This window comes from Elgaria multicarinata, chromosome 8 (genome assembly GCF_023053635.1).
Source record: "Elgaria multicarinata webbii isolate HBS135686 ecotype San Diego chromosome 8, rElgMul1.1.pri, whole genome shotgun sequence".
Classification (NCBI taxonomy): domain Eukaryota; kingdom Metazoa; phylum Chordata; class Lepidosauria; order Squamata; family Anguidae; genus Elgaria; species Elgaria multicarinata.
In genome coordinates, this window is record NC_086178.1 from 41000676 (window position 1) to 41015029 (window position 14354).

The 14354-nt window shown below is 40.6% G+C and overlaps 1 protein-coding gene across 1 annotated transcript in view; it reads right to left on the bottom strand.

Annotated features, from left to right (window-relative positions):
• Positions 1 to 9854: 9854 nt before the first annotated feature.
• Positions 9855 to 14354, bottom strand: part of MOGAT1 (monoacylglycerol O-acyltransferase 1) — a 33265-nt gene continuing 28765 nt past the window's right edge. The window contains exons 5-6 of the mRNA XM_063131501.1: positions 12986 to 13185; positions 9855 to 10090 (exon numbers count right to left, since the gene is read on the bottom strand). Coding sequence (XP_062987571.1) covers positions 9936 to 10090; positions 12986 to 13185 — 355 coding nt within the window. The 3' untranslated portion in view covers positions 9855 to 9935. The remainder of the gene's footprint in view (positions 10091 to 12985; positions 13186 to 14354) is intronic.

A 14354-nucleotide genomic window follows, 5' to 3' on the forward strand; every position in this document is an offset into this window, starting at 1 on the left:
GAGCCATTCCTTGCAGGAGGAGGTGGCTCTTCAGATACCCTGAAAATAGAAAGGCAATGTTTTTATAGCAGACTTGTAAACAGACACTTGCCTAGTCACCCCAGGTATATAAAAATTGCCTCCTGGTAATCAGACAAGGAACTGTCTGATTACCAACTGTGCCCATCGCTAGAGGTATTTGATCTAACCATGGTCCTGTATGCCTTAGTCACATCCCGTTTGGAATACAGTAATGCACTATACATGAGGCTGCCTTTGAAAACTATTCAGAAACGTCAGCTGGACCAAGGGCAGTTATAGAAAGCACATAACTCCCTTGTTACAACAGCTTCATTGGCTACTGGTCTGTTTCTAGACACAATTCAAAGTGCTGGTGGTAACCTATTAAGTCTATACAGCTTGGTACCAGGCTACCTGAAAGACTGCCTTCTCCTATATGAGCCTGTCCAGGTTTCAAGACCTTTAGTGGGGGTCTCAGTATTAGTAGGGTGACCATATGAAAAGGTGGACAGGGCTCCTGTGTCTTTAACAGTAATGTAGAAAAGGGAATTTCAGCAGGTGTCAATTGAAGAGGGTGAAATTCTTTCTTCATCACAACAGTTAAAGCTGCAGGTGCCCTGCCCTCTTTTGTATCTGGCCACTCTGCTATACCTAGTGTAGCTTTAACTGTTGTGATGAAGAGGGAATTTCAGCCACTTCAATTGACACCTGCTGAAATTCCCTTTTCTACATTACTGTTAAAGACACAGGAGCCCTGTCCTCCTTTTCATATGGTCACCCTAAGTATTAGAGGCATGTTTGGTGGAGGTGTGAGAGGTCCCCAGTGGACCCCTAGGTTGGCCCCTGTCTATTGGCCCCTGTCCTTCTGCTGGCAGGCAAAAGCATTTTTATTCAGGCAACCCTTTGGCATATAAACTGGTCTGTTGATGAAGGGTGTTGTAATTGCTTGATTGCCTTCTCCTGGCCATGACATTTTTCATCATTAAGGCTCACATATGCATTGCAAAACACCATATTGTGTGAAAGTTTAACATGGAAAACCATCAGAAGCAGAATGTTGAAGGAACTTAATTCCATTGGGATGGACAGGAATCGAAGCAGCGGCATGACAGAAAATTGAGCAAGCATGTCTGAGATGGGAAGGGTGAGAGAGTCAAAGATGTCAAGGGGAAAGAGAAAATCGAGAGGGACAGGGCAAAAATTGTGGGACAGAAGTCAAATGTGAACAAGTAAGAAGAGTGAGCATGGAGGGAAAGAAAAGGAGGACCATGGTAATTCAGGCCCCAAATATGGTATATATTTTTATACAGATGGTCCCAGGTTCAGTCCCTAGCTAGGAAAGAATCCTGTCTGAAACCTCAGACAGCTGTTGCCAGTCAATATTACTAGGGTGACCATATGGAAAGGAGGATAGGACAGGGCTACTGTATCTTTTAACAATTGTATAAAAAAAAGGGAATTTCAGCAGTTGTCATTTGTATGCATGCAGCCGCTGATGAAATTCCCTCTTCATCACAACAGTTAAAGCTGCAGGAGCCCGGCTCTCTTGACCAGATACAAAAGAAGGCAGGGCTCCTGCAGCTTTAACTGTTGTGATGAAGAGGGAAATTCACCAGGTGATGCATGCCTACAAATGACACCTGCTGAATTTCCCTTTTCTATACAACTGTTAAAGATACACAAGCCCTGTCCTCCTTTCCAACTGGTCACTCTAGCTTCCTATAACTGGGTAGGATGAAGAAAAGAATAACCTACTGCTGTATCCCATCTTTGGTACTTTAATAAAATTTGGGGAAGGATTCTGCTTGGCAGAAAACATGCATTTGAAACTGGACTAAACTATTGTTTTTGTTGCTGTGGTTCTACTAGAATTAGGAATGGCGGCAAGTCCAAGACAATACCACCACCCCATCCTCTTACTAAAAGGGTACTCTTCACATTAATTCTTTCATGACTCCATTTCTGACCAGTTACTATGTCTTGTTTGTCAAATGTTTCTCCACCCTTGCTTACATTCAGAGTTTAGCAATATAATGTCTACTCATAAGGAAACCCCACCAAGTTAAATGGGACTTCTTCTAGGTAAGTGAATATAAGATTTAGGCTGTGTCTTCTAGTTACTGTAGTGTCCAGTATAAAATTGGAAGCTCCTCCCTATAGTTTATCTTAAAACACATGTTTTTTGTAGCAGCGTTCACTTAAGGGGAATACAAGGCCCTTAACATCTCTTTGATGTGGCTCATCAGAATTTAAAATGAGCCAGAACTCAGATTAAGGGATTTTCTCCAGTTCAACACAATTGGAAACATATTACCAACTGAGATCAAGCTCTTATTTTCATTTTTACGGTTACATCTCCTTTTAAGTTGTGCGGGAGAACAAATGGGATTGCTCCCCATCCCCACCATGAAATTGTTGCCCATGAAAGATTAGGCAGCAGGGATACAATGTGTGGGACATATATATTTTAGAAGATCCATTTCAATATCATTAATATCTAAACTGCAAGCCAAACTGCAGCCTAAATAAAATCATGTTTTGTGCAGTCCATCATTAGTAAATAGATAGATGGGAGTTTTTTGTAGGCAACTCTGCACTGCCCATCAGTTAAACAAATATATCTCCAACTTGGGTAATTGATTAGATATCTTTAGTGAAGACACAAGAAAAATAATTTCAGATGGAAAACAATGGCACAGATTGTATTGCCAATTTTGGAACTGAAGTGAATAGAAGCTGCCTTTTGCCAGCCTCCGGACTTCTGCAGTTTCTAGGAGAATACCACGGTTCCTATAGTGCATAGAGTTTGCTACAGCCAATGAGATTAGATTTCCTCCACCCCTCCCTGTGGTGGCTTTAATGGGAAAATAATGGCCACAGGTCATTATGGAACTTCGCAGTACGGAAGGATGAAATTTGCAGAGGACACTGAATGAGAAAGAGATTTGCATTGGCATTGCAGAGGATGACACATCAAATGGATTTTCACTTTCTGCTCCCTCCAGGGTACTTCTTTCCCTTACACAATTTGGTGAACAAATGGGGGATTAAAAGGAGAGGTGCCATCTAGTGGAGCAAAAGAAAATTAAAGCAGGTATGTTCGGTCCCATTATAAGGGTAGTAAATAATCCACACCTGCATTACTAAACAAGACATTTGGTACACAAAACACAAAAGGTTGTATCAAATGTTAGCCTAACTTAAGTCCCATTCTTCTCAGTGGTTTGGAATGCTGTGTACACTGTACAGCATAACAATACAATACAATGCTGTGTAACTTGGAATGTGCTTAACCACCATGGCTTAGCATGTCATCTGAAGAGGGTCATTGCAGAGCTGGAAAAAGTGCAACAAAAATAATCAAGAGGCTGAAGCAACTCTCCTACAAAGAAAACTGAAAATGTTTGGGGCTCTTTAGCATAGAAAAAAGATTTGTGAGTGTATGGGGAGAACGGATAGAGGTATCTAAAAGTATACATGGTGTGGAGAAAGTGGATTTCTGTTATAAAAGTAGAACCCTGGATCATCCAATGAAGCTGGATAATGGAAGATTCAGGACAGATAAAAGGAAGTACTTCTTCACACAGTGGGTAGTTTGAATTTGCTACCATAAGATATGGTGATGGCCACCTATTTGGATGGCTTTAAAAAGGGAATAGATAAATTCGTGGAGAAGAAATCTATCCATGGTTACTAGTCACGATAGGCGCATAGTACTCCCAGTATGAGAGGCAGTATGCCTTTCTGTGCCCATTGCTGGGGAACCTAAGTGGGAGGGTGCTATTGCTCTCATATCCTGCATGTGGGCTTCCCATTGGGGCATCTGGTTTGCCAGTATGCCGACAGAATGTTGAACTAAATAGGCTTTGGGTGTGACCCAGGAGGGCTCTTCTAACTTCTTGTTCTTAATTCGGGCCCTGGAAAAGCATTATGTTGATTCTGCATTAATACGTTCTTTTCTGGGTCCAGAACAAACTGTAGTCTTTCACAGCCCAACAAGAAAGCAGAGCTCGCCAAATTGCTTTGCGGGAAGAAGAAAAATATATATGATCCAGGAGGTATTTCAGAGGAACTGATGCAATAGGAAAAATATGCAGAATGAAACAAGCAATTGGCAAGCGGTGGTCAGCGTTCCACGCGTTCCCTCTTCATTGAAATTCACCTAAACTTTCCCTCTCTGCAATTTTGTCACAAGGGTCAGGAAATACATTTTGTATCAAGAAACGACTTGAAAAGCTGGATTGTTATTCTACAGATGGTTTTGCTAGAGAATGCTGGCAGACAGCTGTCCCTCATGGAGCTCAGCAGCTTTATAGTAAAAAGAATACAGACCTTGAGGCTCTCGGCTAAGACAACAATCTATGTCTATGAATGAAAGATCGTGGATCTCAAGCCAGTACAAAAGGAGCACAAAAAGTACAATATAGTCAATTACAAGGCTAATAGTGCTAATGTAAATCAAAGTGTAATTACAAATTCACAAGAATTATTCTAAAGTATACACGCTCAACACGCTGTCTCAGATTTAACAACAATAAATGTGATCATATGCAGTGACTGAAGTCACTGCAGTTGTTTTAACCCAAATGCCTCCTACACACTCAGCATTGACATCCAGGAATATGATCATTAGGGCAGCAAAAGAAGTTTTTGCTTTGAAGTAAATGAACTTCTTTAAAGCACTCCAATTTATTATTTCCCTACATAATCCTCAGCCTTGTCATTCAACATGGGATACAGTGTGGCTGTACATCAAATAATCTGGCCTGACCAACCAGGAAGTGAACCAGAAAGACGGCCACCTCCTGCTTGGCCTAAAGATTATGATATGTAGTGTTGGGTTGTGGGACTATGGAGGTTTCTTAAGAAGGGGAGAAATGTGGTGATTACATAGGCACTGTATCTTTAAGACACCTGGGTTTATACCCAGCTGAAGGGTGGCAGCCTATAAGAGGAAATTGGGGAATAGTAATTGGGAGACTTAGTCAGGTATACTTCTAGTGCTGTTAGCCTTGCAAATGGATACTTTTAAATAAAGGATTTACATTTTTACTCTGCCTCTCTTTGAATACAACACACGATTGATTGGGGAATGCTGGGTGTTATAGGGCTTTTTTCTGTCTAAAGCTGAATAGGACTGCGTCCTTAATAAATCAATTGATGTCTAGAGTAACCAGAGGCATGTCTACATGACTCATTATCCCAAGGATCAACCCTGTGCATCCCCATGACACACAGGGGATCCTGGGAGCAGGAAGGAATGATCCCTTCCTTTCTCCGGGATAACTGGCACCACTTTTATCCCGGTTTATCCCAAGACTGTGGGACGTGTGGGCCGCTGTCCCGGTTTGTCCCAACTCCTCACGGGTAAACCTCAGGAGCTACATGCCCATCAGGGGTAGGGGGAGCAGGAGGGTTTAAAAAACAAACCAAAACCCCTATCTTTGTTGCCTGAGTGCTCATTTTCAATAATAATTTTAAAAAAACACCACAAAATGGTGGGTGTGACATTCTCTTCCTCATGGGACATCGCGCGCCAGGTGTAGACTGAGGGGGAGGATCTCGTCATCAGCATATCGCAAGATCCTCCCCCTCCACCCCCCTGGTCTAGCTATGGCCCAGGTTTCCATAGTCCCCACTTTGTTTTGTGAATTGCCTATAGAGCTTTGGCTATTGGGCAGTACAGAAATGTAATAAACAAATAAACAGCCTTTGTAGGCATTCCATTGGTAGGTAGGTAGACGAAACACTTGCATACTGAGGCCTTCAAGCTTTTGTCAAAGCTTGACTGCTTTCAAGGCACCAGAGTTTTATGTCAGGGGTGCAGAAGTTGTGGCCCTCCAGATGTTGTTAGACCTTAAATCCCATCACCTCTGACCACAGGCCATGCTGGCTGGGGCTGATGGGAGTTGGTTAAATCCATTTTGTTTTAGGGACTATATCAAAGGGCGAGATGACCAACTGGCTTCAGACAATGGTGTTTACTTGAGAAAAGAATCCAGCTGTAATATGAAGACCATGCTGTTGCACAAGGATAACCTGTTTAATATTTAAGACTGCTTTGAAAATATACAATGCTAATAATCATTACCATCTCCTCATATTCCAAATGATATTTCACTCCTTCTACTTCCATAGTAACAAGCTACAATGTTGATCTTCCATTATGAAATTTGAGGGTGCCGTACTATGAAGCAGCTGTTACTATCATTCATCCCAAGTATAATGAGACAATACTTCATTATGACCTTGAATCTGGTTTTCTTCCTGTCTTTTCTTGATTTATGACACATCAGAGCATGCTGCTTACATTTCATTATGGAAAGAATACTAAAATCACAAACATCCAGCTCTTTTGAATGGGACTGAACTGTATGATACATTTGCAGATTAGCCTAGTGGAGTAGCTGCCAATATAAACAGTTTCTCATATGGGTACCGTGATGAAAGAAAAAACATCATGGAAAGGCATTAACTTCAGACTGTTTTAGTGTAGCTAATCTCTTCATCAGTGGGCTGCTACAGGAAAATTAAAGAGCACACACAAAGAGGATTAAGTTCATGTAAACACACACATATTGATATTAAAATAATTTATTGTTCCTAGCATTCCATTCACAAGAATCATACATCTTTTTTTTAAAAACAATATATTAATTAGGGCTGAGCTGAAACAAGGATAGGGTGGTAGGATATTGAAAAAGGTCGGCAAAAGTGTTAGAATGATCCCTGATTGACTATGATGTGACTAGTATAGGAGGCATTGCTCTTAGCTCTGAATTGCCTTCATTTGGAACATAGGAATCTGTCAGATCACTGGTCCATGAATGTACATTGAAAGGTAGCAGCTCTCTGGGGTAGGGATAGGGTAGAAATTTGTTTGATTCACATTTTAACCAGAACATGAACTCTTATCCTCTGAAGTTCACACTTCTCCAAATTGAGTTCTATAAAAAAAATGTACACAAAAAATGTGTATATTTGGGGAAGTGCACACACACACACACACACATACATCTGTATATTAGTGAAAATAACATTAAAATGCATTATATTAAGGAAATTAATTGCAAAAAATATATCTAGTAGGTGACATTGCATGCAAAAATGTATGAATTTGGAAAAAAAACGTGCACAAAATGTATACAGATGTTCATGCAAACATTAATAAAAATTCAATATTCAGGATGAACCAAATTTAGGATTGCAAAAATGAGAAACAGAGAGAAAACAAAACAGATAGATTTGTCCATCCTACAGCCTGGGCTTTCAGACTGGTACATTCACAGCCTCCCCAGGAGATGCCAAGGATTGAACCTGAAAACTTCCGCATGCAAAGCATGAGTTCTACTACTGAGCTAGCTCCCTTCTCCAGCTTGCCCTTAGTGATGTCAGCACATTACCAAATTTGAGTGGCTATATGATTTTGTGATACCATCAGGTTCAGTACGTCATAATCCAATCTGTGCTGGGATTACTGAAGCAGAAAGAGAAAAACAAACAAACCAAAAATGACTGCCAAAGAAGCAGAGCGGGGGAGATTCCCAAGGGGAAAAAAAACTAGGGAAAAGGATCGGTGGAGTTGGGGAGATCCCTTCAACTAGTACTTTACAGGCCAAATGTGAAACCAGAAAACATTCACCTCAGCCCCAGCAGTAGCCACAGAAAATCCAGAAAAACTACTGCAATTCACAAACAATTATAAGGATGTCAAATAAAGCATCATACATGAAATTATAGGGGGAAAATATCAAGTAACAGGCGCACCACTCATGTGAGATACATTATAAACCAACATATTATTGTCCTATAGAAAGGAGAGGCAAAGTGGATCCTTTGATACACATTTTTGTTAATTTTTTAAAAAATAGATTGCATGGGACTACTTGTGTAAAAAAAAAAAAACAGGTAAAATCGTACCACTAGTATCAAATTTATAATAATATCAACCACTGGTTTATTACATTTTTAACACGCATTAAAGGAAATCAGGGTAGCATACATGGTTCTCTCTTCCATGATATTGCTGCAGCAACTCTATGAGGTAGATTAGGTGGAGACAGAATGACTGTAGGTTATGTAGAGATAGAATGAGGTAGGCTAGGTAGAGACAGAATGGCAGAAAAAGCCCTACAACTCCCAACATGGCTAGTTGGGGAATGCTAGAAGTTGTAGGATCTTTTCCCATCAAAATATACATAGGATTGCACCATTAAGGGCACTCATGCAGCTGTTCAAAGGAGGCTGGAATTTCTCCACCTTTGCCTGCCTAATTTCACTGCCTGTCAAGCATGATCTAACTGTGTGGAATTGGAATTCAAATGAGAGACTATGGTGACATGGTCAGTTGGGCAGTACAGTCCTCAGCAGCTGTCAATTATGAATTTAGAATTCCAGTATAGAAAAACCTAAACCCAAATTCTGCAAATGAACTGCCAAATTCAAGGGGTGGGGAAACTATGGCTTCTAGATATTATTGGAATACAACTCCTATTATCCCCGATCATTGGCCATGCTGGCTTAGATGATGGGAGTTGGGAGCCTGACAAGTTCGACACCCAATCTTAGGCACATTCCAAAAATCGATATGTCAGGTCAAATAAACACAACATATTGCTCAAGTTGTTTGAAAACAAAAACAAACACTCATGAACAATGGAACACTCTATGCAAAATTTCTACCCTGTACCCACCCTGATATGGATGGTGCAACAGCATACCTCCTCTTTCTTTCTTTCTTTCTTTCCTCCAAAATCCATATTTGTTTCAAAAGGTGTTCATAAACACAAAATGTTCTTGAAGGAACATGCCAAAGGCTTATTCTACATGAACATGCCTCTCATCGTACCAATCCGTTATCAGAAATGATTCAGATTCAAAAAAGCTTGATCCCAAATGTTTCCAGGACTCTGTGTTTCTTAATGCAGGGATGGACAGACTTCAGGCCTGCAGGATCTACTTTGTTTTTTACTAGAACCCCAAGATCCACCAACCGGAGCCTGGGGCAAAAGGCATATGCTTAGAATTAAAGAATTATGACCCCAGGAATTTCTTTTTCAGACCTTCTTCACAATAATCCCATTGGTTACCCCAAGGTCTCTTCATTTCTACAGAACCATTTTGGGCAGGAGGGGAATCATTTTGTTGCTGTTGTGGTTAAGTAGTTGGGAGTTCGAAATCCTTGCTGATCTACTGCAAATCACTAAGAGATCTACCAGCAGTTCTAGATCTCTAATCTGCCCACCTCTGCCCATCAATCCTGAAAATGAGGGCAAGATTTTTTCTTTCTTTCAACAGCACAGATGAATTCATAAAATCAGTTTCATACAAAAAGTGATTGCATATGAAGATTATTATTTTTTAAAAAAGCTAGTAGGTCTTTCTTAACTCACAGTGAATGCAGTTGACATTTTTCTCCCTCTCTTATAATGTTAGAACCTGGGGTCATCCCATGAAGCTGATTGGTGGGAGATTCAGGACAAATAAAAGGAAGTACTTCTTCACACAGTGCATAGTTAAATTATGGAACTCACTACTACAAGTTGTAGTGATGGCCACCAATTTGGATGGCTTTAAAAGAGGGTTGGATAAATTCCTGGAGGCAAAGGCTATAAATGGCTACTAGCCCTGATGGTTGTGTGCTATCTCCAGTATTTGAGTCAGTAAGCCTGTGTGCACCAGTTGATGGGAAACATGGGTGGGATGGTGCTATTGCACCATGTCCTGCTTGTTCATCCCTGGCTGATGGCTGGTTGGCCACTGTGTGAACAGAGTGCTGGACTAGATGGACCCTTGGTCTGATCTAGCATGACACTTCTTATGTTCTTACACAAAAAGTGTGCAAAGAGAGAGAGAGAGAGAGAGAGAGAGAATGAAGGCATAAAAGATTTCTTTTTACAACAAGCATTTGCATCACATTATCATTGTGCTTGTATTTAGGTAAAAGTGAGAGATTTCTGCTCTGGTATCCCATACTTTTCTTTGTTTTTGTCAAATAACTCTTGTAGCTCCTGCAGATATTTCTGATGGAGTTGATCAATCTCTTCAATGGTGGGGTTCAGATTCTGTTTCACAGCTATAGGATTCCCAACTGTAAAACCAGTCAACAACAAAACCAATAATCAATAACAAAACTCAGCAAGAGTTATAATCCCTACATTGCCAACTGTGTAAACATTCTGCTCTGCAGTCAAGAACATCAGCTGTTTTAGGTTTCCATTTTCATGGTTTGTTTGAATTCTCCTTGTCTACAGAAGACAATGACCCATGTATCTAAAAGCTTTCATAATGGCAATGGACCTTAAGGGTTATCCAAAAATCTAATTTCCCTGCATTGGTAGAGCATCATAAGCCATCTTGTTAAATATGGACCATTTGAATAGACATTTGTCTGTACAATGTGGCCACCTACAATACTTGATTATGGTAATTGGCATGAAGTGTGATAGCAATTTGCAATCGAAAGATAATGGGTGTTTCCAAACTGTCTCAGGAAAACAAATTTGCAAGTGGAAAGGACTTCTGCTGTGGCTGTGTTAACTACAGGCAATTACTTATTACAGGAATAGAGAACCACCAGCCCACAGGCTTCCTAAGACCTGCAGGCATTCTCCATGCAGCCTGGCAGCTTCTTCTCTTAGCCCTGTCCTCTGGGATGAAGGAAAAACCTCTTTATCTCTGATCAGCAGCAGACTGGAGATAGTGCCTCTCCCTGCACAGCACTGAAAAAGGCTCATTTTCTCAGTTAGGGCAAGGGAAGGAAGCTGATAAATGATTCAGTTCTGCTTCCTTCTAAGAGTTGTCCAGTTTACTTCTGAGTAGACATGCTGCTCATGCTTATATCTGATTAGATAGGCTTCCTACTATAAATTGGTAACAATGGGATTTGGGGCGGGGATTGGACTTTTCAGTCCCATCCACTGGTGTGTTTGGCCCTGACCATCACTGAAATGTGGCCCCTGATTGCTTTTCCAAAACGAAATCCACCCTTGACCCAATCACAGACCTATAAAGATTTGAAAGCATTTTACAGGAATTGTTAATTGGGCACTTTGCTCATTCAGTATCTACAGTCAAGGGAAGCTTGTTGTCTGTTTCCATATGGTGCCATATGAGTACGAAGCTAGTGGGGTTTTTTTAAGTTTAAAGAAGTTTGTACGCTAAAACTATTGTATGCTAAACATATTGTATGCTAAGTTTGAATGCTAAACCTATTAAATGCATGGGTATTTAAAGAGGCTTCACTGTGTGTCTGAATGCATATCAAAAGCTTATAACACAATAAAACTATTAATCTTTAAGGTGTCTTTTCATTACGTTTTACTTCCAACGGGCATGAAACAACATAGGATTACACTGGATATACAAGTTGCCTATGGCCTATGGCATATACAAGTTGCCTATGGCACAACTGATCATCTTCTTGCTCGGCAGTTATGAAGAAGCATCTCTATTGTAAATTATTCTTATACTTTTCCATTTCCAAAAGTTACAGTTATTTTGTTTAAAGAAGACCAGAACAATCACATCCATGATGCACTGTTTGCATTTCCCAGTGGGTTTTCTATCTTCCTTCCTTTCTTTTCGCAATCGCTTTCATAAAAGAACAGCTTGAATTAGTGTCTTGTACCAGCTCCACCCCAAAAGCTCTTGTTGGTCAGATTTTAATTAACAGTATCAAAGAAATGCAGTCATTCTTTTAGATTCTGGTCATTTGTGATAGCATTCATTCCCTTTTTAAGCTTCTTTTCCAATGATCTCCAAGTGGTATTTACACATGTAAATCAATTCAACCTCTCAACATCCTTTGTGGCCTTATCGTATTATATTATGGAGTGTAACAGAGAAAATTCCACTTCTCAGAAGAGCACTTCTCTTAATCAAAGGTTGAGCCAGAAGTGTTTCCCAGTTGTCTCTTCCCCTTTCACCTTTTGCAAAATGGTTCTTGTAGCTGATATTTAAAAAACCCACTATTGACATAATGGTTTTACAATATCTCAAGAATAGAGATTGCTGTTAGAAGTTTGCAAGTTGAAAGCTACGTAATACTTTAAAACTACACCGTTGTCCAAACATTGTCCGACTTCTGCAAGAACCAATTCTGACTTTTCCCCCCTACAAGTGGTGGAAAATATTCCATGTTTCCAGCTAAACTGATGCTTCAGATGAAACAAAAAGTAGAAGCCCTCAAATGTCCAACAGGGATAAAAATTGTCCTGCTTTTCATAGGCAACCAAAACAACATAGATTAAAGTGACATCATCATCATCATCATTATTATTATTATTATTATTATTATTATTACATTTCTAAACTGCACCTTTCCCCAAAGAGCTCAGAGAGACATGCATTTTATCCTCACAACCACCCTGCATGGTTGGTTAGGTTCAGAGTTAATGGGCTCTGTAATCATACTGGGAAGTAATGGGATCCACATTCATCCAAGTTTAGCCAGTGAGCTTCTTGGCTGAGTAGGGAATGAATCCACGTTTCTCTGGTCCAAGTCCAACACTGTATGAAGTACATCGCATCGGGATGTAAAACATGCATAGAGGTACATCAGGGTAGGCAACCTAGTACCCTCTTGATAGTTTACACTACAACCCCCATGATGCCTCACAATTGACCATGCTGGGTGGGGCTGAGGGAAGTTGTACTAAAACAATCTGGAGGCACCAGGTTGCTTATCCCTGAAAATAGACTATTTAGAATTGACAAATATGCTAAATTCTCATTACCTACATGTACACACAATACAATCAAAGTGGAGAAGAGGAGAAGAAGGTGGAAGGAACTAACCAAACAAAAGCTTAGGAGGGTGAGAAATGGTTATTTCAAATAATTGCCTCCTCTAACTCCTCTAACTTTGGTGCATAGGTGTTACAGAGAGAATACTTGGCAAAGGATGAGTAGCTAATGTTTCTAACAAGAAACGTGTGCATTTAAATGACTATGTATGAAGCCAAAATCTGAAAAAATAACTTACCAACAGTGTGAATAGGTTTCCTGTAAGGCACCAAGCCAAAACTATATTGGAAGATCCCTCTGCCATGAAACAAAGGCAAAGCAAAACCCATCATCTTCTGCAGCTTTTCCTGCCATGTTCTGAGCCACGACCCCTTTGGATTTGAAATTTGCTTGAATAGTTCATTTTCACCAAAAGAAAACACTGGGACCAGTTGAGCCCTGAAAGAGAAAATACAACTAATATATATCATTCCCATCAATGTAGTCCATGCCAGTGGGTTAAGTATGTCAAGAACAATGTCACAAAACATAACATTCAAATGCCCCAAGTTCATAAATCAACACTGTAATGCCAGATAGATTTTTTGAAAAAGCACCATGTGGTAATTTGCTGGCTTCTAGGAAAAGGTCAACAGGCAGCATAACAAAGTCTCCATTAATACAACTGAATAGAATATTGAGGGTTCAAGACACTTGGAACCACCTAGAGGATGTGACTGAATATTATGGAAGTCAATGGGAGTTAAGTTTTGGAAATAGAAAGTTGCCTTAACTAGTCAGACCATTGGTCCTCCTAGCTTGGAACAGGGAGAAAAGAGGAGAGCAAATAAATCCAGGTACCAATTTTTGATGTTACATCATCCCAGCAGTAACTTCTGATCTGGACAGGTAGGCTTCCTTAAATGCAGAGGTGCAGAATCTCAGGCCTGGGGGCCAAATATGGCCCTCCAGGAGTCCCAATCCGGCCTTCTGGTTTTCCCCAAATGGCCATGCTCCCTTCCCTCTGGCTTCCATCCCCTCTCTTCCAGCCACCAATCATTGGGGCTTTTATGCAGCTTTTTCCCTGTTCAGAAAGATTGAAATGCCTCTCCTAAGACCTAGTTACTGGCAGTAGGAGTTTTAATGTACTTTTGGCACTTTGGCTTTACCCACTGCTAGAATGCGCCCCCTCAAAGCTTCCCTGAAATGGAATTTGGCCCTCAGGCTAAAAAAAAGATTCTGCACCCCTGCTTTAAGGACACACACACAAGCAACCAAGCAGCCCTCAGTCCTCTAGCTGATGACAGAGACAAGAGTATGTTTCCCTTCAGCTCCCTTGCGATGGCCTCTACTTTGGCTGATGGATGAGGCAAGGCCGTTTCCCCTCTGACCATGAAGTTTTTTGAAGCAGCAAAGGGTGCAGTATCTCTGACAACCAACCTCTGGCTGGTGGTAAATAGCCAGAGTGTGCCACTCTAGATCTAACCTTTGTAGGGATGGACAAACATGTGATGCTTGAGCTTGTTGTGGTTCTCTGAATTTGTCATCGAAGCACTTTTCACCTCGTTTCAGTTCCTGAGTGAAGTCTCTCTCTTTTTTTTTCTTTGATAGGAAAAATGTGCATTTTC